General features: G+C 47.1%; 1 protein-coding gene across 1 annotated transcript in view; it reads right to left on the bottom strand.

Moving 5' to 3' along the window:
* Positions 1-505: 505 nt before the first annotated feature.
* Positions 506-26,391, bottom strand: part of LOC119532569 (tectonin beta-propeller repeat-containing protein 2-like) — a 31,137-nt gene continuing 5,251 nt past the window's right edge. Inside the window, 8 exon segments of the mRNA XM_037835022.1 lie at positions 506-567; positions 1,032-1,193; positions 13,443-13,679; positions 15,984-16,073; positions 16,761-17,001; positions 18,320-18,461; positions 19,570-19,750; positions 21,604-21,777. Of these exon segments, the coding sequence (XP_037690950.1) occupies positions 506-567; positions 1,032-1,193; positions 13,443-13,679; positions 15,984-16,073; positions 16,761-17,001; positions 18,320-18,461; positions 19,570-19,750; positions 21,604-21,777 (1,289 nt within the window).

Raw genomic sequence — 26,391 nt, 5'->3', positions numbered from 1 at the left:
ACAGCGCACCTGCTCTGCTCGGCATGGGCTCAAAGGCGACCAACCCATCTGGCTGCCCTCGGTGAGGCCCACGGGTTCCACGGTCATCTCTCCCGTCCTGGCTCCACTGTCCCTGTGTCCTGGCTGCCAAGCCCCAGCCCTTGGTGAAACTGACTACATGGTTTCCTGTGTCTTCATCCAGCCACTAAACACTTGGAAAAAAAACTCACACGACCACAGCCCTCCCGCGTGACCGTGCTCTCGGCTGCCTGAGCCTTCCTGACCCGTGCTCTGCTAGTGCCCACACCCTGCCCAGTGCCCACCATAAGCCCCTCACCCGCAGCAGATCTGGAAGGAGGCTCGTTCGACTTCTAAAAGGAACTGTGCTATTTCAAAACGTCAATATCTTAAAATACAACTGCTATGGAAATGTTCCGGACTAAAGGAGAAGAAAGAGACTGTGACGCCACTACACAGGTGCAGCTGGAGGAAAGCAGACAGACGCAGAAGAGGGCCTCCTCTGATCTCACGTCCGTGCAGTCCTGGGCAGGAACGTCTCCGTGGTGAGGGGCCTCAGAGCAGCAGCCTCTGCATGTGGGAGGGGGTCAGACGGGGGGATGCGGGGCATCTCTGCATGTGGAAGTGTCTGGCATCTTCACAGAGGCACAGGTCACCCTGAGGCACGTGTTGGTCAGAACTTCTCCAACCGTACGCTTCGTATCTGTGCATTTCACTCTTCAAGAATCATACCCCAGCTATTTAAAAAACACACTGAACTGAGATGTCCTTTCTCGTCTCTCAGAGGGACAACAATCTGCGAGTTTACTGACCCCCGTGGGGCTGTGGAGGAGAAGTCATCACAGGAACAGCCAGGATGGACCCAGGAGCAGCCACATCAGAATCGCTAACGCATCCACCCTTGGACCCGCAATTCCACTGCGCAAACAGCGTTGCCAACTCCCGTGTGTGTGCACAGTGGTTACGCAGAAGGCCGGTCACCGCGGCACCCTTGGGATGGCAAATCGAACCCCGTGGAGCGCCGGAATCCGCACCGCAGCGTCCTGCTGGGGATGCAATCACGTTCCGCACAGACGGCATCTTCAGGTCCCACCCCCGGCCCTGCAGGGTGGGCTGGTTTGTGCACTGGGCCTTTGAAGGTGTTTGGTCAGATGTACCCATGCTGAGGGCGGGGGCCTGACCCAGGGGCTGCTGTCCTGGTGGGCGAAGGAGATTGGACCCGATGGCTTCGTTTCCCGGCTGCTCAACAAATCCCATGCAACGGGCCAGCTCAAACAATGGGATTTATGGGCTCATAGTTTTGAGGCTGGAAAAACTGCAAAGCAAGGCCTCATCAAGGCAAGGCCTTCTTCCTGAGGCCCAGAGGCCATCCCGGCTCCTCTGTCACATGGTCAGGCGCATGGCGGCGTCTCCTGGGCTCTCCCTTCTCTTCCGGTCCCAGTGATGTTCAGCTCCGACTGCTCCCTCTGGAATTTTCTCTGTCTGTCTGAATTTCTTTCCGCTCATAAAGGACTCCACTAACAGGATTAAGACCCACCCTGATTGAGGTGGGCCACACCCTAACTGAAGTAGCCTTATCAAGACACACCCACAGGAAGGGATTAAGTTCAAGAACAAGTTTTTCCAGGGTACAGACAGCTTCAAACCACCACACATGGAAAGAAGAGACACCACGGGGAGCAGCCGGAAGCTGGAAGTAATGGACCAGAAGAGAAAGAAAAAGACACTGCTGTGTGCCGCGTCATGTGACGGACAGCTGAGGAGCCCCAAAGACGGCCGGCTGCCAGAGATGCCACCCCGGGAGGAAGCCAACCTCCCAGCCTCTGAAACCATGAGCCAGTAAATTCCTGTGTCTAAGCTGACCCATCGTGCGGTATCTGTTTTCCTTTTAGCAGCTGGGAAACGAAATCAACAACCTTCTGCATAAAAATGGGGTAAACAAGAATATGTTCAGGTTTGTTTGTAATTGCTTAAAGAAATTCTGGAAGGTACTTAACACATGAACTACAGAGGTCACCAGCAGCCACGTAGGGTCTGTCACCTGGAAGGACTGCGTGAGTCAGAATTACCTGCTGAAGGGGCAAGAGTCACAGGAAGGAGGACAGCTTTTGGGAGAGGGCGTTGGAGAAAACGAATCAAAGTGGAGGTCTCTGCGTGCAACCTATACCCACTGTGCAGTGCACACATGCACACCCATGCACACGTGCACACACTCGCGAACATACACATGCATGCATTTCAGAAGATATCTCACTCCTCTTAAAGAGGAGCTATCGTTAGAAATGATACAACTTCACATCTGTGCATGAACACTTAAAAAAACATAAGATAAAAGGATCACACGTAAAAGACAAAGAGTATTCATCATGAGAGGAATTGCCCAAAAAACATGAGGAAACTTCAGACAAAAAGATTTCCGATGCTTCAAGACAACCTGATCTCTCCAAGGGGGGAAAAGAACTCAAAGAAAGCTGCATGGTTTCTAAGAAAAGATTAGAAGGTAACCGAAGTTGTGAGTGTCGGGAGCTCAAAAGACAGGTGGAACAGGGAAATCATTTTGGACATTATTGGCCCATCTGAAAGAAGGAAAAAATAAACATGACTGAAAACACCTTTTTGGACATAGTGGATGGGCTTGAGGAAATTGCACAGAATAAGACGAAAAAGACTACAATATAATAAGGAATTAAAAGAAGAAAGTAGGTGCAGATTTCAAACCAAATAAAAAATATGCATAATTGATGTTCCTAAAGAAAATACTCCAGGATATAGCAGAAGAAATGCTTCCTGACCTTAATCCTAAACCTGCAGTTCAAAGGAGCACATCCCCTGGGAGGTACTGCGGGTGGGATGGGGACAGATACAGCAGCAAGGCATAGTCTGCTGAAGTTGTTGAACTTCAGCGTAATAGAAATGGTCGTGTGGCACATCAATGAAATGTCAGAAGACAGTAGCTGCAAAATCCTGAGAGTAAGACCACAGGACCCAAGGATTCTGTAGCCATTAGTCCATCTTTACGTATAAAGGCGGCAGACAGAGCTTCTCCTGTTTGCTAGAACTTTAAAAATGCACCAGACATGCAGGAAGCGGGCAGGAGGCTGGGGGTGCCCAGGGTGCCCTGGAACCCCACCATGCCAGCACAGCTGGTTGTGCTTCACCCTTTCATGCCCAACAGTGCTCTAGTGTGAGGGGTAAGGTGCTCTGAGGGGCAAGAGCAACTGAGAAAACTAGATACGGACGGTAGATTAGATAAAAGCACTGAGGCAAGTGCAAGAAGATGTGAGGGGATCGATCCCTCCGTTCTTAGGATTTAAAGGGAAAGGGCCATGCTGTGGGATCTTGACCTCAAATGTTCAAAAAAGTGTCTAGGTTTGTGTGAGTGTGCGAGAGTGTGTGTGAGTGTATGCACATGTGTGAGTACATGTGTGTGCGTGCATGTGTGTGCATGTGCATGCACAGGTGCATGCGTGTGTGTGCACATTTGCACATGTGTGTGGTGTGTGGGTGTGTAACTGTGTACATGTATGTGTTTGCATGTGTGTGTGAGTGTGTGCATGTGTGTGTCCAGAAAGAGAGAGCACAAATGAGAAAGCAAATGGGGCAAAGTGTGTCTCGTTTCCTGGGCAGCCCTACTGAGGTCCCATAGTGGGGGTCACTTACACCAGCAGACAGTTCCCCTCTCTCAGCTAGGGCAGGGCGGGGGATACAGGGTCCACCCCAGCTGTGGGCCCATAGGGGACCCTGCCCTGCCCCCCAGCCCCCATGCCTGCCCATCCTCGGGGCTCACAGTCACAGACACCCCACTCCTCCTCGGCCTTCCTGTCCCCTCATGTCTGGGCCTGAGTTCCTTTTTCCCATGAGGACACTGGACGAGTTGACTAAGGGACAATCCTGATGCAGTGTGGCCTCATCCTAACGAATCCTGACTCCGGGACCCTCTTTCCAAGTGCACCGCATTCTGAGGTTCAGGGTCACATCCCAGCACATCCTTTTGGGGACACGACTCAACCTGTAAAAAGTGGATGTGGGTGAAGGGCCGGCAGCTGGTCCTTGGGTTAGTGTTGCTTCTGCAACTTTTCTTAAGTTTGAAATTAATTCCAAATAAAATGTTGAAAAAGAAGACAAGTGCTCCCAGTTGGACAATAAATTATAAGGTTAGTGTACGCACGAGCCCTCTTCGACAGCTACTGGTGACAAAATCGAGCCAACCAAAAGCTGAATGAAAAGAAAGAGCTTGAGAACGCAGAAACCGTGACAAAGGCTCAGGACGAGTTTTGAGACCATTTGAAAGAAGCTGTAGAAATCCCCACATGAGAACAGAATTTAAAAGCTAAAAGTTGGCTCATTAAAAAAAATTTAACAAAATTGGGGGCATGTGAAGGGGGTGGGGAGTCAAAAATAGCTTCTAAACTTGGCACATTTGGTTTAAGAATACACACCGGCTCTTCCTAAAGCTTCTTGATGCAGTTTTTAGCAGGATCTTCTGGGTTTACAGGATGGGAGGCACTTCTCTGACTTCAGCTTGTCCTTCAGCTTCACTTCACTTTTGTTACATCCAAGCGCGTGGCACTTAATGCCCACATTACGAGTTACGACCCTGGGGTTCTCCAAGCATTTCTCCGGCTCTCCAGGGCACCTGGCGAGCACCGTCTTCTGGTGAGGACAGCGGCACCTGCCGGGCAGTGAGCTCGGGGCGTGTTTTCAACTTTCTCTTGGTTCCTATCATCTTGGAGTCGTGGGTCGGCCGTAACAAATTACCACAAATCAGGTGGCTTAAAGTAGCAGAAATGCACCCTCCCACAGTTCCAGAGCCAGGGTCCAAATCAAGGCGTAGGGGCCGTGCTCACCCCGCCTGCTCCAGCGGGGGTCCGTGCCCACTTCCTCCTGGCTTCGGGGTGGCTGTCCTGAAGCCCACTGTGGCATGTAGGGGCAGCACCCCAGTCTCTGCCACCGCCAGCCCCCGTGTGTCTCTCTCTGTGTCCCTCTCCCCTCTTATGGGGTCACCAGTCACGGTGGATTGAGCCCCCTCTCCAGTATGATCTCATCCTAACTACTTACCTCTGAAGAGACCCTGTTTCCAAAGATGCCACCTTCCGAGGTGCTGGGGATTTGAACATCATTTCTTCTTTGAGAGGGACACAATTTAACCCAAACATCTAAGTTACTAGATTTTCTTCTAATAGGGTGTGCTAGTTTGGATGTATTATGTCTCACCAAAAGCCACATTCTTTAATGCAGTCTTGTGGGGCAGACGTGTTAGTGTTGATCAGGTTGGAATCCTTTGACTGAGTGATTCCATGGAAATGTGACTCAATCAAATGTGGGCGGAACATTTGATTGAAATATTTGCATGTAGATATGGACCATGCCCATTCAGGGTGGGTCTTGATTCTTGATTTAATCACTGGAGTCCTATAAAAGGGCTCACAGAAGGAGCTAAGAGCAGCTGAGAGAGACATTTTGGAGATGGCCGCTGAAAGCAGAATTTTGCTGACACTTTGGAGATGCTAGCCTAGTGTTTGCTCCAGAGAAGCTAAGAGAGGACAAAACACCCCAAGAGCAACATTTTGAAGAATGCACAGGAGTTGAGAGAGGAGCTGGAACACAACCTGGGATCAGCAGATGCCAGCCACATGCCCTCCCAGCTAACAGAGGTTTTCCAGATGCCATCAGCCTTCCTTCAGTGAAGGTAAACTCATGTTGATGCTTTCATTTGGACATTTTCATGGCCTTCAGACTGTAAATTTGTAGCCAAATAAACTCCCTTTATAAAAGCCAATCCATTTCCGGTATTTTGCATAACGGCTGCATTAGCAAACCAGAACATGAGGATAGACCTTTCTTACCAAAACAAAGCCCTTATTCTCATTTAAAGGTCCAGAAGGGCCAGGACATGGCCTCCTGGTCCCCGGGGCCTTCCTCACACAGCCGCGTGGCCGCAGGGATCTTCGCTTGGGCATCACCCGCACCGGACGTGTGGTTTCACAGCCAACGGGAAGGCAGGCGCGGCTGTTCACATCCTGGAATGATGCACGTGGGCAACAGGGTTGGCTAACATTTCAGCTCCACGGGAAAGGAGACGTGGTTTTTTAAGCACCAGAATAATGAATACCAACCTCTGAATGGCTTTCGTTATTGGAAAGTGTTCACATTTCATGCAAAAAACCCCCACAAGGACTGCTCCTCATTCCTAAAAGCATTCACCAGCCATGAGCATGCAGTTCATGTTTTTATAAAATACTTTATTTTTAGAACAGTTTTAGATTGGCAGAAAAATTGAAAGATTACACACAGAGTTCCCATATACCCTGAATCCAACTTGCCTTATTATTAAGATCTTACGTTGGGTCGGGACCTTTGCCACCATCGATGAACCAATATTAATATATTAGTATTGCCTGGAATATTTAGTTTTCCCTCAGGTCTTTTTCTGATCCAGAATCCCATCCACAACCCCACACTGCATTTAGTCCTCACGTCTCTGTAGGTTCCTCCTGGGGCAGTTTCTCGGACTTGCCTTGTTTCTGAGGATCTTGACTGAGGAGCACTGGTCAGGAGTCTCATAGGATGTGCCTCGGATGCGACGTGTTTGCCATTTTCCTCATGATTGTACTGGGGTTGTGGGTTTTTAGAAGGAAGGTCACAGAGGTCAAGTGCCTGTCTCATCACATCCTGTCAAGGGTGTGCGCCGTCCACACGACTCATAACCTTGATGTTGACCTTGATTGCCTGGCGAGGTCAGGCTGCTGGGTTCCCCAGCCACAAGGCGACTCCCCTCCATCCTTCTGAGCCAGCCCCTTTGGAAGGCAGCCTCCATACACGGTCGCTGTCTTGAGGGCTGGGCATCTTCGTAAATCATTTGGAATTCTTCTGCAATGGAATGTGTCTCTTCTCCCCATTTATTTGTTTATCCAATCATTTGTTTATAACATATGGACTTGAGTATTTATTTTATCCTTTGGATTACAGTTTCATGCTATTTAATTTTTTTGCTAAATTGTTCCAGCTTTGGCCATTGGAAACACTTTCAGTTAGCTCCTGTGTCCCTTTGACATATCCAGATCAAGGTAGGTTTGGGGTTTGTTTGTTTTTACTATTTCCTTACTCCAATGTTTCCTTACTTCCTTATTTTTGGTATACTCCATTCTCTGCATGTCATGCCCGGGTCCTAGAAGCAGCCATCCATTCCTCCAGTGAGGAATCCTGTCTTGGAAAATGGTCTCAGACACCAAGATGTGAACAGCAGGTGTGCTTGATGCTAACGGGGAGCCGTTTCTTCTCCACCCTCCCAGCACAGGAGCACATATGTGTATACTAACCCGTGTATACACACGTCTGCAAATACTCATTTACATGAAGCCAGACGTGAGTTCGTACCGACATCTCCAACTCTAACTGCTACCACACGGTCCCTCCCAGGCTTCTCCCCTGGCTGATCCGTAGCTGCCACGCCAACGCCGAGAAGCCTGGCTCCCACTGTTGCCGTCCACCTTCTTAACTGTTGAGCTCCAAGATTCGTGTCTATATCAGGAGAACTGTTAACCCATACCCCACACGGGGGCAAACCTTTCTCTACTAGCATACAGCCCCACGTGCAGCCCCTTTAGTCTTACAGACCCCACACGTCCCCAGAGTTGCTTAGGTCAGCTCCTTGATCCCCACCTCCTTCACTGAGTTTGCTTCATACACTGGTAACACAGATTCTCTTGTCACATTCCTTCCTGTGTTGCCCGACCTCCTAAATGATTTCTTTCAGTTGCCTACATTTAGGTTCACTCTCTGAGCTGGAACTTTCTATGAGTTTTAACAAACACATAATGTCATGTGCCTGCTGTTACAGACAGTATCGTGCAGAATGGTTTCACATATTCAACCCTCCCCCATCTCCCCAAACCCCTGACAGCTCTTGAGATTTTTACTGACTCCCTAGTTTTGACTTTTCCAGACTGTCAGGTAGTTGGAATCAAACAGTACAGAGCCTTTTCAGACTGGCTTCTTTCGATAAGCAGCATGCATTGAGGCTCCTCCCTGTCTTTACATGGCTGGACAGCTCCTTGACTTTTATCACTGAATAATATTCCGCTGTAAGGACCCACCACAGTTTATCTACTCACCTATTGAAGGACATTTTGGGTGCTTCCAGTTTGGGGCGATGTTCTAGTTTGCTAATGCTGCCGGAATGCAAAACACCAGAAATGGATTGGCTTTTATAAAAGGGGGTTTATTTGGTTATACAGTTACACTCTTAAGGCCATAAAGTGTCTAAGGTAACGCATCAGCAATTGGGTACCTTCACTGGAGGATGGCCAATGGTGTCCGGAAAACCTCTGTTAGCTGGGAAGGCACGTGGCTAGCAACTGCTCCAAATTCTGATTTCAAAATGGCTTTCTCCCAGGACATTCCTCTCTAGGCTGCAGTTGCTCAAAAATGTCACTCTTAGTTGCACCTGGGATATTTGCCCTTTCTCAGCTTCTCCAGAGAAAGAGTCTGCTTTCAATGGCCGTCCTCAAACTGTCTCTCATCTACAGCTCTTGTGCTTTCTTCAAAGTGTCCCCCTGGCTGTAGCAAGCTCGCTCCTTCTGTCTGATCTTATATAGTGCTCCAGTAATTTAATTCATGGAAATTATCCAGAGTCATCACCCACAGTTGGGTGGGGCACATCTCCATGGAAACACTCAAAGAATTACAATCTAATTAACACTGATAGGTCTGCCCACACAAGATGACATCAAAGATAATGGCATTTGGGGGGACATAATACATTCAAACTGGCACATTCCACCCCCTGGACCCCAAAATGACATTATCTTTCCATATATGAAATACATTCATCCCACAATATCACAGAAACTTAAATCATTTCAGTAACAATAGTTAAGTACAAAACTCCATCAAAATCAATTATAGGTGTGGTCAGTCCCAAGGCATAATTTTCCTTTAGCTGTGGATCTGTGAACTTAGAACAAGTTATGTGCTTCCAATATACAAAGGAGGGACATTCATAGGATAAACATTCCCATTGCCATAAGGAGAAAGAGTAAGGAAAACAGGGTCAACAGGATCAAAACAGTTCCTAAAACCTGCAGGACAAACTCCATTAGATTTCAAAGTTTGAGAGTCATTTACAGAACGAAGTTGCATCCTTGGGGCTTGAGAGAGCAGGAGTCTAACCCTTCCTAAGGGCCTTTGTGGCACTGGGGGTTCTTGCCAGAGCTACTAGGCAAGAAAAAGACATAAAAGGGACCCAGACTGGGAAGGAAAAAGTGAAACTTTCCCTATTTGCAGATGACATGATCTTATATACAGAAAATCCTGAAAAATTCCCAATAAAGGTCTTAGAGCTAATAAATGAATTAAGTAAAGTGGCGGGGTAAAGATCAACACCCCAAAATCAGAAGTGTTTATGAACAGTCAGAAGAAGAAATCAAGAAAAAAACTCCGTTCACAATAGCAATTAAAATAATCAGATATCTAGGAATAAATCTAACCAAGGATGTAAAGGACCTGTTCACAGAAAAACATGGCTAAAAAAAATCTAAGAAGACTTAAATAAATGGAAGGACATTCTGTGTCGATGGATTGAAAGACTTTATAAATATCGTTAAAATGTCAATCCTACCCAACACAATTTATAGGCTCAATGCCTATAAATCCCAATAAAAATCCTAACAACCTTCTTTGCAGAAATGCAAAAGCCAACCATCAAATTTATATGGAACGGTAAGGGACCCTGAATAGCTAAAGACATTTTGAAAAAGAAGAATGAAGTTGGAGGGCTCACATTTCCCGATCTTAAAACTTATTACAAAGCCGCAGTACTCCAAACAGCATGGCACTGGCACAAGGAAAGACATATAGACCAACGAAATTTAATTGAGAGCTCAGAAATCAACCCTCCCATTTATGGCCAAATTATTTTTCACAAGGGGGCAAAGACCGCACAACTGAGAAAGAATAGTCTTTTCAACAAATGGTATTGAGAAAATTGGATGTCCATATGTAAAAGAATGAAGGTGGATCCTTACTTCACACTACCGAAAAAATCAACTCCAAATAGGTCAAAAACCTTAAGAACTAGGGCTATCAAACTCCTAGAAGAAAATGTAGGGAAGCATCATTAGGACCTTGTGCTAGGCCATGGTTTCTTACACTTCACACCCAAAGCACAAAAAACAGAAGAAAAAATAGATAAATGGGACTTCATCAAAATTTAAAACTTTTGTGCCCCAAAGGACTTCATCATGAAAGTAAAACAACAGCTTACACAATGGGAGAGACTATGTGGAAACCACATATCTGATACGGGTTTAATACCAGAATACATAATGAAATCCTTCAACTTAACAACAAAAAGACAACTCAATTAAAAAGGGGGCAAAAGACTTGAACAGATATCTCTCCAAAGAAGATATACAAATGGCTACTAAGCACATAAAAAGATGCTCACCATCATAGTCATCAGGGAAATGCAAATCAAAACCATGAGATACCATTTCCCACCCTTTAGAATGGCTGCTATTAAAAAAAATATGGAAAATAACAAGTGTTGGGGAGGATACGGAGAAATATGAACACTCATTCACTGACGGAAGGAATATAAAATGGTGTAGCTGCTGTGGAAGACAGTTTGGCGGTTCCTCAGAAAGCTATAAAACTACCACAGACCCAGCAACACTACTACTAGGTATATATCCAAAGTAATCGAAAGCAGGGACTTCAACAGATACGTGCGCACCCATGTTCAAAGCAGCATTATTCAGATTCGCCAAAAGATGGAGGCAACACAAGTGTCGTCCACAAACTGAAAAACAGATAAATAAAATGTGCTATACACATACAATAGGAAATTACTCAGCCGTAAAAAGGAATGAAGTCCTGACACAGGCAAAAACATGGATGAACACTGAGGACATCATGTTGAGTGAAATAAGCCAGACACAAAATAACAAAAATTGTATGCTCTCACTGGTCTGAAACAACTAGAATAAGCAAATTCATGGAGTCAGAATCTGGAATATAGGTTACCAAGGGACGGGATGGGGATAGGGAATGCGAAGTTAAGATTTAAAATGTACAGGGATCCTTATCTGAAATGATGGGAATGTTTTGGTAATGGATGGTGGTGATGGTAGCACCGCACTGTGAAAGCAATTAACAGCATGGAAATATACATTTGAATGTGATTAAAGAGGGAAACATTAGATTATAAATATGGTAATAAGATAAATCTTTTAAAAAAAAAAATCAATGGAACTACACTACACAGTGAATCCTAAATTAAATCATGGACTTTAGTTAATAGTACAATTATAAAAATGTGCTTTCATCAGTTGAAGCAAATGTTCCACACTGATGCAAGGTGTTAATAATAGGGTGGTATATGGCAGTCCTGAATTCTATGCATAAGTGTTCTGTAACCCTGTAACTTCTCTAATAAAGAAAAAAAAGTTAGTAAGTTATCCCCAGCCTCACCAACCATGACTTTAAAGGAATCAAGAAAAACGCTGATGGGGGCATGTAGTGAGGACTCGCTCACGGAGCCAGGAGCACTGGGGACTGCAGGCCCCGGGCTCTCTGGTGACCTTTGGCAGGGACCGTGCTCTGCGGGGATCTCATCAGATGGTCCATCGGGGTGGGCATCTGGACTAAAGGCTGTGTCTACGGGCCTGCTGGGATGAGCATCTGCCTTTCCCAGTGCCCGCCAGGCTTCTCTGTGGATGCCCTGAATCTAGTTCTCCACCTGCTCCTTTGTTCATTCATTCATCCATTCACCCAAGTCTGCCTGCCTGGGGCTCGGCTCTGGAGGGCTGGGGTGGCAGGACGGCCTTAGAACGGCCTTCCTGACCAGCGAGCGAGAAGTGTGTACGGCTTCCTCTTCTCCCCCCAGATGAGGGCAGCTCGAAGGGATCCAAATCTCAAAGAAAAGTTTCCTCACGCTACAACTACCAAAGTCACCAGCATTTCAGGAGGCTGTGGGGAGATGCCTAATATCAAAATGGGAAGAAATGAAGAGGAAGAACCGTCCAGCAGAAGCACCAGATGGTTCCTGAGGTGCTGAAAGAAGGAATCAGAAGGAGGCAAGGACTGTGGGTATTTACCCCCATCCCCAAACCCTGAGCCCACCCGGGCCGCGCTGCTGCCCCTGCTTCCAACCTCTGATGACTGGACCAACACAACCCTTTCCTAGGCGTCTGCCAAAAACTTTATCTATTTTGTTCATAAACATTTCCATATTATAATTATAGAGAAAAATGCTGTTTATTTAGATGTTAATTAAAGGCAAAAGACAATAGGAAAATAAAAATACAGTGTGAGACTAAAAACACAAGTAACCAAAACTGCCCTGGAAAATTCTTTAATTCACCTAGCTTTGGATTCATCTGCTTCTTGAGTTGAGAACCAGATGAAGGAGCTGCATTGTGTGTGGGGCCTTGTGGCACTGAAAAATGTTTCTACGTAGAACCCGGTCAGAGCCGTTCAGGTGGAGCAGCTGAGCAGCCCTGGCTGGCATATTTTGTGGCTTGGCGGGCGGACCCCTGTCAGCTGAAGTGGGGAGCCATGGTGCAGCCAGGGGCTCCTGGGGGGTGGCTGGAAGGGAGATGAGGAGCACTCCCTCTCTTTCTTCTTGTTTTCTTTCCCCTCCTCCTCATTTTGGATGAGTACGTATAGTTGAATTCACAAACATTAAATGCTTGTACAATTCAATTCCACCATATAACAACCAAGGTTTTGTTTGTCGGTTTACAAAAGTGGCAAACCCTGCTGGGGGGATGCCTCCTGAGCCAGGACCAGTGAAGGTCTGAGGGTCCCGCTGACCCCCAGGTCTGCCTCCGCACAGACCACACAGTGCTTCCCTGGCCAGCCTACTGAGGACACTTGAAGGTTGTGGGCTTACCGGTTCTGTTTCTTGGAATACAAATGAATTATTCTTAAATGGCATCCCACTAACCAGCCTACTCCGTGAGTCCTGAGGGGAGATTCCGAGGATAGCCAAGGCTCTCCACCCTGCTGAGGATCAACACACAGTTGTCGAGCAGCCCTTCTAGGCTTGGCGTGACTCCAGATGCTGAGAAGACATCAGGGTGGCACTGGCCCTGCTGCAGGGCCTGCCCAGTTTTTCAGGTTTTAAGGGCACAAAGCCAGTCCCACATTCAGAGATGGAGAGGCAGCTGCACCCACAGCGTGCACTCAAGCAGCTCTTAGTGCAACTTCATCTGACTATGTGCTCTGACTTGGATCCTAAAAACTCTAAGGAATGGGCAAAGTAAGCCTCCTTAACAAAATGGAAAGGTCCACTGGATCTTAAAAAGTGGCCAATTAATCTTCTGGACCCCACCCACTCACAAAACACCTGGATAGGGCTTCACTCAAGTCCAGCCAGGGCCCAGGGAATTGTGCTCGGATGCCATGTGCCGAAGCCGAGGCACACTCGGGGGCGGTCTTACCTAGCTGGGAGGGGTCCAGCCTTGTCCAGTGTATTCCTGTGGGGCAGCTCTTGGAGAGCGTCCTGATGAACTCCTGGCCGAGGCTGTCCAAGGCCCACAGGGCATCAGGGCAGGCAGAGTAGGCACTCATCTCGGTGTTGGGAGGCAGCTAGCTGCACAGTGGACGGCGGGACTGGGCATCCTGGGCACTGATGCGGCACAGCTCCTGGCTGCTCTGGCACAGCCACAGAGAGCTTCCTGAGGACAGAGTTAGTGTTTACCATCAACGTGCTGCCGCGCTGAGCCCCTGCCTTCAGTGCACACGGGGGCCTGTGCCTTCTGGCTGACACCTCGACACCCGTGCACCTGCCTCAAACACTGGGCTGCTCCTGGCTCAGTCTGGCACACTTGCCAGCCAAGGGCTCGCTCTTTAATATGCAGTGTAAATATTAGACTATACAGTGGGAGTTTAATATGCAGTTTAAATCAGATGTCAGAGGGAACCTCCATGACCAAGCCAGAGAGGAAGAGTCAAACCTAAGATATTTTAAAGAAATGGAAGGAAAGCAGGGCTAAGTGATGTTATCAGACTATTGCCTTGGCTTGGGGCTCTGGCCTTGGACATTTAAAATGGGATGGGCAGTCTTGAACTTGAACAACACACCAGAGCCTTTTATACGGAACGTCAAACTTCACCAAGAGGGAAGGGGTGTCCAGTTGGCCCTGTGGCATAAGGGCGTCTCTTCAGAGGGTAGCCCCCAGGCACTTGCCCTGTTCTTCTGGCGATGGGGGTGAGGAGGCTGCTGAGGGCTTGGGACACTGGAGAGCCTTCCCTCCCCATCCTCACCTCAAAATTACACCATTCCAGTCACTCCGCCATTTAACAGAGTCCTTCACATTTAACAAAGTCTGTTTAAAAGGCAAGTAATCACCAGGGAGGTTAAACCCTTTGCCATAGGTCCACAGACCTTCCCCTAAAATTTGTGGTGAGATGTTTGGAACTCAGAAACATTTTCTGGATTTTGAAAGCCTAAGATAATGGGAAGGGCACAGGTCCAGGGAACAGCCCAGAGGAGGGGGGCGGAACCTGCGGGTGTCTGAGCTTGTACCTCAACTTACCAGGCCTGGGCCAGGGGACCTGATATCACCCCCTGGGGAGGGTAGTAGGTACGGGCGTGAGTGCCCTCTGCAGCCCCCCCGAGCCTGGGGAGCGAGGTCAAGGCAGCTCCCTTTTCCTCACCCAAATTGCCACTGGCAGGGGAGGCTTGCCGGAGGAAACCGCCTTTCTCCCAACTGCCCTTTCCCCACTTCCTTATCTTACCCACTCACTCCCTGGTGCCAAGGCCACTCCTGCCACCGCCAGCGCGCATGCCCGTGGCCAGAACTACCCCCGCCCCGCTGCAACGGTTCCGGCGTTCTCTCAGAACCAATCCTAGCCCCTCTCCCTTCAGTATTGCCATTTAAGGCTGCTTCACCTCCTTTCCAGCCCTGCCCTTCTTACCAGCCTATATAACCTGTAATCACCCCTGAATAAATCTCTTTGGCGCATACTCCTACTGGATGAAGAGTGTCTTGTCCCTATCGCCGCCCTCCTTGCACGCCTCTCGCCGAGGACCCTGGCCACGTCCTCCGCCTCGCCCTCGCCTCCGGGAAAGAGCCCCCGCCGCCGGTACCCCTTGAGCAGCCCCGAGAGCTGAGGGCTCGGCTACCGGCCGCCTCTCCCCCTAGAAGTAGTAACCGCGACCGCAGGAACCCCCTAGGGAAATGCAGCAGCAGGGGGGTGCACGGTCGGTGGGGGAGGTCGCAACTGCGTAAAAAGCCCCGCGTTGGGCCAGGTCAGGTCAGGATGTGCTGCCTGTGTGAAACGATGCCAAACTTGGGAAATACCTTCCAGTTTTCAGGGCTTTCTGGATTTCAGAACTGTCAGAACAATCTGGCATTTCTTGGACTGACCAGGTCAGCTGCATCTGAGGGGGACTAACCAACCTAATTCCTCTGAACTCTGTCTTCTCCTTTAACCTCAGCGCAAACCTGGGAGGAGCCTGCCAGGGGCTCCCAGCTCCACAGCCCACGCAGGTCAGGAGGAGGCAGGCCTCTGAAAGGAAGGCTCTGCCGTAACGGGGTCAAATGGGGGCTCCGGTCAGCCAGAGGCTGTGAACAAGAAGGGAAGAGGCTCTGGGAGGTGAGAGAAGAACACATGGGGAGACGGGAAGGCACTCCAAGAAGGCTGCGGCCTCCTGGTGGTGCTGTGGGCCCTGCTGTGTGCCTGGGGAGGCCCCTGCTGCCAGCTCCAGACGAGCACACTGTCTGCTCCCCTCCTTCAGGGGGATGCTGTGCCTTGAGACTCCATCAGCTTCACCCTACCAGGTCCTCTCTCCGTGGCTCCCTTGGTCAAGTCTTGCCAGTGGCTCAGCCAGAAGTTCAGCTACCACCACTTCTCTGTTCCTGAGCTGCACAGCTGCACCCACCATCACCAGCTAGGCCACCGGCTGACTGTGATTTTAACTTTTACAACTGCTGACATATGCACCGTATTTCTCAACCAAGCTCAGCTTGACCAACCTTCCTTTGTGGGAGCCGTTGAAGCCAACACAAAGGCCCATTTTGTTGCAGAAGCTGTCCCATGGGGAACAACATTATTCCAGTAAGTGCCTGGGAAGAAAAAATAGGAAGAACATATTAAAGAAAGGAATAAAAGAACACTTCAGAGCCTCGGTTCTAGACTCCAGCTGGTTTTCCGTATCTCTCACGGCTACTTCTGGAGTGCCCTTACGTTAGGAGATAAGAGCAGCCTGTCACTTGCTGCTCTCTAATGCCACACTCCTGCCAGGGGCAGGGGGAGGGGGAGCTGGAGAGACCCACAGAGTAGGGGATTCCCTCACAGCAGCACAACCCCCCACCCTGCACGGGTTCACACCTGCGTGGCTTCACACCTGCATGGGTTCACACCTGAGCGGGTTCACACCTGCATGGGTTCATGCCTGGGCGGGTTCACACCTGCATGGGTTCATGCCTGGGCGGGTTCACACCTGCACTCAGAGCCACCCATAGCCTCTACCGCCAACGGTGCCAGTGATTCCCCTTCTCAGACCTCAGAGGTGGCCCCTTTTACCCAGTGATAACTGAGCACGTGCCATGCAGACACTGGGGGTCCAAGTTTTAGGACTGACAGACTGAGAACACAGCAGGAGACAGAACGATGACGGAACACAGGAAGTTCCTCTCCTACAAATGCTTCAATCCACTGGCGTGAGGTTATCTTTTCAAGTTGGGATTTTAAAGCTTTTCTTTAGAAGTGCTTTCAAGTGAAGCCAATGTGAATAAAAAGCCCCTGCCCACCTATGAGGCTTCCCTTTGCCACGTGGAACTCGTTCTTGCCCGAGGAGATCCAGACGCTGCTGGGGTTGACCCCGAGGAGGCTGGGCTGGCACTGGAGCTGCTGGGACCAGAACGCCGTGCGCAGCTTATCCACCACCTTCTCGACGGGCACCTGTGCCGCTGTGGCCACCGAGTGCGTGGCGTGGAGCAGGGTCTGGAACAGGCTACACTGGTCAAACACCACGTAGGCCATGATGCCCACCTAGGGAGGGAGTGCAGAGCCGCCCTCAGGGCACGGCCGTGACCTCTGGACACTGACCACTCGAGGGGAGGTGCTGCCTGGCCTGACTTCCGAACGTCTAGTAACCAGACGACCAACCGCCACACGCACACGTGCACACGCGCTTGTGTAAGGACCAAGGCAAGTTGAGCAGGATGTCACCAGACTGCCAACCGGGCTCACTCCCAAGGGTCAGCTTCAGAGGGAGGGAAGGACGTGTTCACTGTTCATTTTATTTTTTTGTTTTTGTTTTGTTTTGTTTTGTTTGTTTGTTTTAAACTACTTTATTTATCAAATAAGCATTTCCAAACAAGATAAAGCAAGCAATGGGAAAACTGTATATTTTATACATTTCTATTACATGGGTCTGCTACAACAAGCAGGCATGTTTTGTGATTATTAAGTACCCAGAAGGTACTTTAAAACCATCTGTATAGCGGTTTCAAGTCTGACCCAGTGGATCAGGTCAGAGACACTGGTGCTCACCCACATGCCCATCAGAACACACACACCTTGTCTGCCCACGCTGTGGTGCGACGGACACACTGCAGCCTAATGGAAGACCTGCCTCCCTCACAGCAAAGTGGAAATAACCCTGACCCAAGGAGACCCGTGATTTAAGTCCTCTGCACACTTCAGAACTGCTGATGGCCGGTGCAACCCTCACCTCCTTTGGCAGTTGGGGAGCGAGGCCAGAGCCATGGGTACCAAAGAGGAGGAAAGCATAAACCCCCTTAAAAACACATCCCAGCCATTCCAGTTGGAATTAAGGCACAAGAAAAGTGAACTTGATTATACCCTCCTATTTCTCCAAGTATTTCTTTTTCTGGGAGGATGTGGAAAAATCCTTCTTTCTGGTTGAAATATCAATTTATTTAGAGTGCTTTTGAACAAGTAGAGATAGATGAATTTTAATTGTGGGTTAGGTTTTTCAAACCTATTGTTTGGTCTCTTTTCTTAGCATATTTGTTCAGAATTAAACATTATTACCTAATCTTCAAATGGATGCCACTGAGGTATTTAGCATATAGTGATAAACTTATAAACACCTCCAAAAAATAAATAAAGCCTGCTTTATTTAAAGAGGGTTCTGCAAGTTATTTCCTAGGATGAAAAGCCCTTGAAGTTTCTACTGTACTTAAGTACAGTGAAGTCTAACCCACCAAATACTAAAATAAGTATTATCAGTTTAATCCCACCTCTCCAATCTCTTTAAGGAAAAGAGAGAGGGGCTCAAAAGGGGGAGCAGAATGCCAGGCGCGGTCGGACAGCCCGTGCACATGGCAGAGTCAATGCCTGCTTGCCACCAGTGGTCATCATCGCCTTGGGGTTTCTCGGGAACAACACCGGTTCTGAACCACAAGTTTCCATGGATGTCCAGGGCCCAGAGTGTCTGCTGATCCCCAAGGGTTATACAGACAGTTTCTAAAGCTTGCCTTTCACTGAAAACGAGAGGAGACAACGTGTGAGTCAACGCCCCACGGCCAAAACGCCCAACCTTTCCAGGACTGCCACCAGCAGGCCGCCTGGGCAGGCTGGGCATGGAAGCAGCAGCAGCTGGAGTCTGAGTTAAATTACTGTGCAATATAAACCGTTCAAATGCTCGGTAGCTTGTGAAAGTCTCACATGAAGACTCAGAACAGTAGGGAAGGCTCTTTAAGAAAAACAACCTAAGAAGACACTGTGCAGGCACATAAGCACTCCTGGCCTCCTCACCCCTCACCGCAAGGACGAGCTGAGACTCCCCAACGTGCCAGGCTGTGCCCTGCAGCAGCGCCCCGCGGGGAGACGCTGCTCTCTCGGCTGCGAACACCTCGGTGAGGTCTTCTCCCTCCGAGGCTCCTCTGCGGGGCACTCTGCCCTGGCCCCTTCCCGACCTCTGCAGGCACAGGTGCTGTGCACCCCCCCTCTCTCGTAGGACCACGGAAGCCAGCTGGCTCTAGAGTAGGAGTCCCTGAGGGCAGGCTGCGTCTCTGCACCCAGCCCCACCCAGCACTCACCAAGGAATTACTGGGTTGCTATATTTAAACCAAGACCATTCTAATCTCAATTTTCTAAGGCCTCTGAATCCTTTCTCATTAACTGATTTGATAGTAATTCTGTTACTAAAGTCTTGAATGTTAAACAGTAGTCAAATAAATGACAATTCAGAGATCAATTTTAACGAAGATGAAGATTTAAATATATTTTTTATATATATGGCCCAAAACAGAAAACACCGACAGTAGGCGGCTGTGAGTGCAGAGCCTGCTGGGAGAGACTCGGGCTGTGGGAGGCTCCGAAGGGCTCTGGGGTGACCAGCGTTTCTGAACTGAGCCCCGACTAAGCATCTGGCTTGCCTTTCAGAGGTGGGTACAGAAATGTCTCCAAGATCAGGCTGCTAAAATAGGCTCCAACAATTCAAGAGAACCCGATTACCATGGGAACATCCAGGGAGCCAGCTTTCCCAGGAAAGGCTCACACACACACCCTGTGGAGAGTCAACCTGATCGAGCACAGAGGCTGGAACAAACCAGGTGCTAAAGAGTTCTCTGCTCTCCTGGGTGATACCTGATGATGTCACACTTCCACTGCTCCCCTTCAGGACAGAAGCTGCTCATGCCCTCCCAGAACAGGAGGGCCCTCTGCTCAGTGAGTGCCCACACCATGCTGTTCAGGGCCGTGATATGGGACAGAGGGTACCGACAGTCAACCTTTACGGCTCTGGCACAAGGGCAATCCACACTGAGACCTGCCGGGGAGACAGACAAGATGCCCCCGAGGACACAAGACAGTCAGGACTCCACACCTCATGTTCATTCTGTCACCTATTTATTTTCCCTTTCATAATAAACACATTTTCTTTCTAAGGTTTGGTCAATACAAAATGGTTAAGCATTTTTAGAATTCAGAATTCTCTGTCGTCCTCAAGTAGCTTAAGGAGTTCTGAAAGATCATGAAAGCCAGGAGCAGGAGCACAGCTGGACCTCAAGCCAAGCAGGCCCAGGGCCCCCACACTCCTTGGGCTGCTGCCTCTGAACCCTGAGCCATCCTCCACAGAACAGCTCCAGCAGAGCGGCTCCATCTTCCTCTGCTCTTACCTGGTGGGTGCTTTCTGCTTCTAAAATGAAAACCTCCAATTTCCTGGATGAAATCTGAGGCTGGGAGAGGCACATGGCAAGGCTGAGGCCAGGCCCGAACTCAGGCTCCTTCCTCGCTCCTTGTGGCCTCTGTCGGTCAGGCGTGTCTATGTGAGCTCGAAGGCCACTCTCAGGGAACCAGCAGAACAGCTGCCACCTGAAACCCTGTGTTCCGTGGCCTCAGCCTGCAATTAGCTCTCATTTTCAAATCTGCCCCTCAACTATCACAAAAGCACACTGTGGTATCACGGTCCTTGAGGTGTAGGGGTGTATTTGTTTGCACCCAACTCAGAGGGAATCACCTGGGGACTTCTTACACAGCAGGGTCTCGGGCCACCCCAAAGAGTCTCATTCAGGAGGGCTGGATGGGGCCAGGCTCGTCTGCAGCTGCTGCCCCTGCTGTCCCTATGGCACTTCTGGTTGGGAGCACGCCCACACCTCACCTCCAGGCCACAAGCACCCCCTTTCCCTACCATGAACAACACTCAAGTGCTCCTGGGACCCAGAAGTAAAGGAGGGAGGGCTGTGCATGTGCCTTTACCGAACTCTTTTTGCTTGAAAGAAGACAGGAAGCAGGCTGGAGGGCCCAGGCAGGCACGGGGGCTCCCACCAGAGTGCAGGGCAGAAGCTCCGAGGACCAGCCTGCTCTCACGTGACGGATGGAGCCAGATGAACAAGGGCTTCCATCCCAGGGCATCACCCACGGTGGGCAGTTCATTTCAGAGATTAAAATGTTCCCTCAGCATCAGCACCATTTAAAGGTCAGAAGATTGCGCTTTAGGCAAATCCAATATGCCCTCCCGACAACCAAGAAGGAGCTTCTGCCCCACAATCCTTCCCAGATATTGATAAATCTCGTCACTTTCAAAAAATCATTTCCCATTTTGCTGACAACACATAAACATTGATTCTCATTACAGTTATTTTTAATAAACAAGTCCCACTGTGCCTCTTCCAGTACTGAAGGTTTCCCTCAGGGCAGTTTCCTAGAACAGACTGAAGTGCCGTCTAGAGCAAATAATTTTTTGTTGTTTTTTTTTTCTGACCCAATGTAAATAAATTATAGAAAGTGGGCTTTAACCTGGCCAAAAAATTCAGTCACTTAAGCTTAAAGGGGGAGAAATGATTCTATGTAATCTGTTATTCTTTCCTCTTAAGATCTGGTATGGCAGGATAAGTGATATGCAATGGGTTAGCCATAAGGAAAAGATGAATCTGTTCCTCGTTAAATGATCCGATTTAATACTTGCCCTATATTTGTCATGGATTGAATTTGTGTCAATAGCAGGAAACTGTTAATACATTCTAAATGGCAAATACTCTCTTTCCAGAAGAGTTTTAATTTAATGGATTTTTAGCCCCTTCTTCTTTGTGCCTGTACCAAGCATCCCATCGACAGAGCAGGGTGCAGTAGAAAGCAATTACACCAGATCCGACAGGGCGCTAGCATATAACCTGCGGTCACCTGTCTGCAGGTACAGGTCCTCGTTTGTTCTGATGATCCAGGCCATGTCATCACTCAGAGCCACAAACACCGTCTGGGGCAGAACTTCATACCAGTGATGCTTCCCCTTGATGGTCACTTTTCTACAAGCAAAAGCCCTGTTAGATTTCTGTTCAACCTTCCAGAGAAGGGCTCCTGTAAAAAACACAATATTGAGAGTTCTCTATACTAAAAAGATAACTTCTAAAAAGAAGAATAAGCTAAACCCAAAGCTGGCAGAGGGGAGGAAATAATAAAGAGTAGATAGAGTGGCGATTAAACGAAATAGAGAATCGAGAAACAAAAAGAAAAACCAGTAAACCAAATGTTTGTTCTTTGAAACGATCAACAAAATTGACAAAACCATAGCTAGACTGATTAAGAAAAAAAGAAGAGATTCAAATTACCAAAATCAGAAATGAAAGAGGGGTCATCACTACTGACTTTTCAGAAATAAAAACGATTACAAGATAATACTATGAACGACTGTATGCCAACAAATTAGATAACCTAGGTGAAATGGACAAATTCCTAGAAACACATAAACTGCCAAAACTAACTCAAGAAGAAATAGAAAATCTGAATAGACCTACAGCAAGTGAGGAGATGGAATGAATCATCAAAAATCTCCCCAAAAAAAGCCCAGGAGCAGATAGATGGCTTCACTGGTGAATGGGTTAGCCACAGGAGACAATTCTGATTCTGTACCTCACTAAATCCTGTGCAAACTCTTCCAAAAAACTAAAGAGGAAGGAACACTCTCTAACTCATTTCCCTGACAACCAAAGCCAAAGATATTTTAAGAAAACTACAGACCAATATCCCTCATAAATATAGACACAAAAATCCTCATCCATACGTTTGCAAACTGAATTCTGCATTATGAAAGGATTGCACATCATGACCAACATATGAAAATCAATAAAAGTCATACACTACTTTAATAGAATGAAGGAAAAAAAAAACCCACAATCATCCTAATTGATGTAGAAAAAGCATTCAACAAATCCAATACACCCTTTCATATTAAAAACACTCAATAAATTAGTAATAGAGGGGAATTTCCTCAACATGGTAAAAGGCACATATGAAAAACCCATAGCTAACATCATACTCAGTGGTGAAAGACAAAAGCTCTTTTCCTAAGATCAGGAACAAGACAAGGATGTCTGCTTTCACCACTGCTATTCAACATTACAAATTTTTAGCCAGAGTAACTAGGCAAGAAAAAGAAATAAAAGGGATCCATATTAGAAAGGAAGAAGTAATACTATCTCTGTTCACAGATGACATATTATGCAGAAAACCCAAAGAATACACACACACAACCTGTTAGAACTAATAAATCCACTAAAGTTGCAAGATACAAAACACACAAAATCCAGTTGTATTTCTATACACTAGCAATGATTAATCTAAAAAGAAAATTAAGAAAACAATTCCGTCTACAATAACATTAAAAAGAAAAAAAAAATACTTAGGAATAAATTTAACCAAGCAAGCCAAGATCTGTAAACTGAAAATTACAAAACATTGCTGAACTAAATTAAAGACGACCTAAATAGGTGGAATGATATCTCATGTTGATTGGAAGACTTAATACTGTTATGTCAATGCAATCCCGATGAAAAGCCCAATGGCATTTTTTTTTTTTTTGCAGAAATGGAAAAACCAATTCTAAAATTCATATGGTATTTAGAATAGACAAAACAATCTTGAAAAAGAACAAAACTGGAACTCAGACTTCCCTATCCAAAACTTACTAGGCATCAAAACCATGTAACATTGACATAAGGATAGACAGTTAGACCAACGGAATAGAATTAAGAGTCCAGAAATGAGCACTCACATCTATGGTGAACTGATTTTTTATAATGGTGTCAAGACCATTCCATGGAGAAAGAACAGTCTCTTAAACCAATGTTGCTGGGAAAACTGGAAATCTGCATGCAAAAGAATGAAGTTGGACCCTTTCCCTACAGGCAAAAACTGACTTAAAATTATCAGACCTAAATAAATGTAAGAACTAAAACCATAAAACCTCTAGGAAGAAACATAGCAGAAAATCTTCATGATCTTGGATTTGGCAACACTTTATTAAATATTAACCGAAAGCATAGGCACCAAAAAAACAAATAGACAAAGTAAAACTTTTGTGCATCAAAGGACACTATCAAGAAGTGAAGAGACAATCCATAGAATGGAAGAAACTATTTGCAAACCATGTATCAAACAGGAGCCTAATACCAGAATATATAAAGAACTCCTACAACTCAACAATAAAACTTAAACATGAGCAAAGGACTTGAATAGACATTTCTCCAAAGAAAATATACAAATGGCAATTAAGCACATAAAAATATGCTTCATATCATTAACCATTAGGGAAATACAAATCAAAACCACAATGAGATACTATTCATAACCACTAGGATGGACATAATAAAAAAAATGGACAATAAGAAGTACTGGTGAGAATATGGAGAAATTGGAACTCTCCTTCACTGCTGGTGGGAATGTAAAATGGTGCAGCCACTGTGGAAAACAGTTTGGTGGTGTCTTAAAAAGTTAAAACATGGAACTAGCATATGGCCCAGCAATTCTGCTCCAGGTATGTACCCCAAAGAATTGAAAACAAGAGACTCAAACAGATACTTGCACACAAATGTTAACAGTGACATTATCACAATAGCCAAAAGGTGGAAATACCCAAATACCCCTCGACAGAGGAATAAACAAAATGTGATCTATCATACAATGGAGCGAAGTTCTGATGCATGTGACAACATGGATGAACCTTGAAAACATTACACTAAGTGAAAGAAGCCAGACACAGAAGGGCAAATATTGTATGATTCCAGTTGTATGAAACATCTTGACAGGCAAATCCACAGAGACAGAAATCAGATTAGAGGCTACCAGGAGCCAGGGCGGGAGGGCAGAATGAGTGTTGCTAAGTGGGTACAGTACCTGTTTGGGGTCATGAGAAGATTTTGGAAATAGATAGTGGTGATGATCACACACCATTGTGAACATAATCAATGCCACAGAATTGCCCACTTTAAAATAGTTACAATGGCAGATTTTATGTTACATATATTGTACCACAATTTTTAAAAAAGTAAGTAACACAAAACCCCATGTGATTCTGGGTACTGTGGGGAAGAGGTGCCTGAGCACACCCCGGAGGCGGACTGGTGGGGCGGAAGTCCAGCTGAGGTTCGACTCCGCGCACAGCCCCCACGGCCGAGTGGCACTGGGCACCACACCACGGAACGCCTCCAGGCCGCTCCTTCCTCATCTGCAAAATGGGGAAACTTGCTACCTGGCAGGGTGGTTATGGCAACTGGAGGGGAGAACAGCTAACGTGCCCAGCACACAGGGCAGGGACATCAGAGCACGCACGCATTACATGGGAACAAGAGTACTGACAACATTAAGTCTGATGAGACGATTACTCAAACAAATACACCATGAGGCAAAAATAACCAGTGCCTTATGAGAAGTTAGAAAAATCATAGAGGGTTTCAAGGGAAGGAGGGATCCCTCTGGATCAGCTAAATGGAAAAAAAACGCAGAGAGGAGCAAGCATTGGGATTGGGTAGGCCTTCTTTCACTCAGGAAAGGATTCTGGTAAACAGAGATGAAGAAGGGGAGGGGAGGAGGAAAGAAAGATGGGAACGGCCTTTCAGATGGAGGGTGTGGCATAAGTCAGTGCAGGAAAGCGTTAGGAAGCCGTCAGGGAATAACTCAGGAGCCGGAACAGGACTAGAGGGGCAAGGCTGGTGGCTAAAGCCCACAGCACACCCTAATCACCACGGGCACGGGGGCTCCGGGGCCCACTGGAATGGGGGGCCCTGAAGGAGGGCCCAGCTGGGAACGTGAACCTGGTAGAGAGAGTTCTAACAAGAGCAACAAGGGACTATGTGATTTGGAAACACACAATAATTAACATAATCAGGCAAGAGCCAAAGTTTCTAAATGGCTGGGGAGATGAACCTAAGAGTAAATGACAGAAAGAGAAAAAATTAAAACACACACTGGTATAATGCCACTTAATGGTGCTGGGTTATTATCTCAGCCAGTCTCTAATGAGACATATTTCTCTTAAGCAACCTTGAACAAAATAATATTTTAAATAGTCATAAAAACCAGGGAGAGTTAAGGGAAATTCATTCTGAAGCACAGTCAAGTTACAAAGCACTCGTCAGAAGTCCGACGACGTGAAATGCTAGGGAGCGTTTGCCTGGCTTCTATTCCAATGTCCTACAAAAACCAGGTTACTGGAAGGTGAAAAACAGAAATACTTCTATTCTACTTCCCTCCCCAGCACACCCCACTCCTGGAATAAGTAAATAGGAAATAGAAGACCCAACAATTCCGTGCAGGGGGAGGTGTTTCAATGTAGTAAGGCATCATTCAGCAAATGCTGTTAAAACTCCCTGAAGATGGCCTGATACTGGCAGGAAAGAATGAATGGATTTTCTTTCTACCATCAGGGAGCAGATTATTCAGCCAAAGCACATAACTCATTAAAAAATAATTTCTCCATGTAACCACAAGAAAATTGTAAAAAACACCAAAATTCACATAACTGTATGACACAACGAATGAACCCTATTATAAACTATGGACTTCAATTAATAATATAAATATAATAATACGGCTACAATATAATAATTTCTAAAAAGGAAACCAAATAATCTGAGCAGACCCAACATATCCATAGGCCAGTCTTCATTAGTTCAGTTGCTTTAAAACAACACAAAG

The sequence above is a fragment of the Choloepus didactylus genome, chromosome 4 (genome assembly GCF_015220235.1).
Source record: "Choloepus didactylus isolate mChoDid1 chromosome 4, mChoDid1.pri, whole genome shotgun sequence".
Taxonomy (NCBI): domain Eukaryota; kingdom Metazoa; phylum Chordata; class Mammalia; order Pilosa; family Megalonychidae; genus Choloepus; species Choloepus didactylus.
The sequence above is the reverse complement of the archived record's forward strand: the minus strand, read 5'-3'. Positions and strand labels throughout refer to the sequence as shown.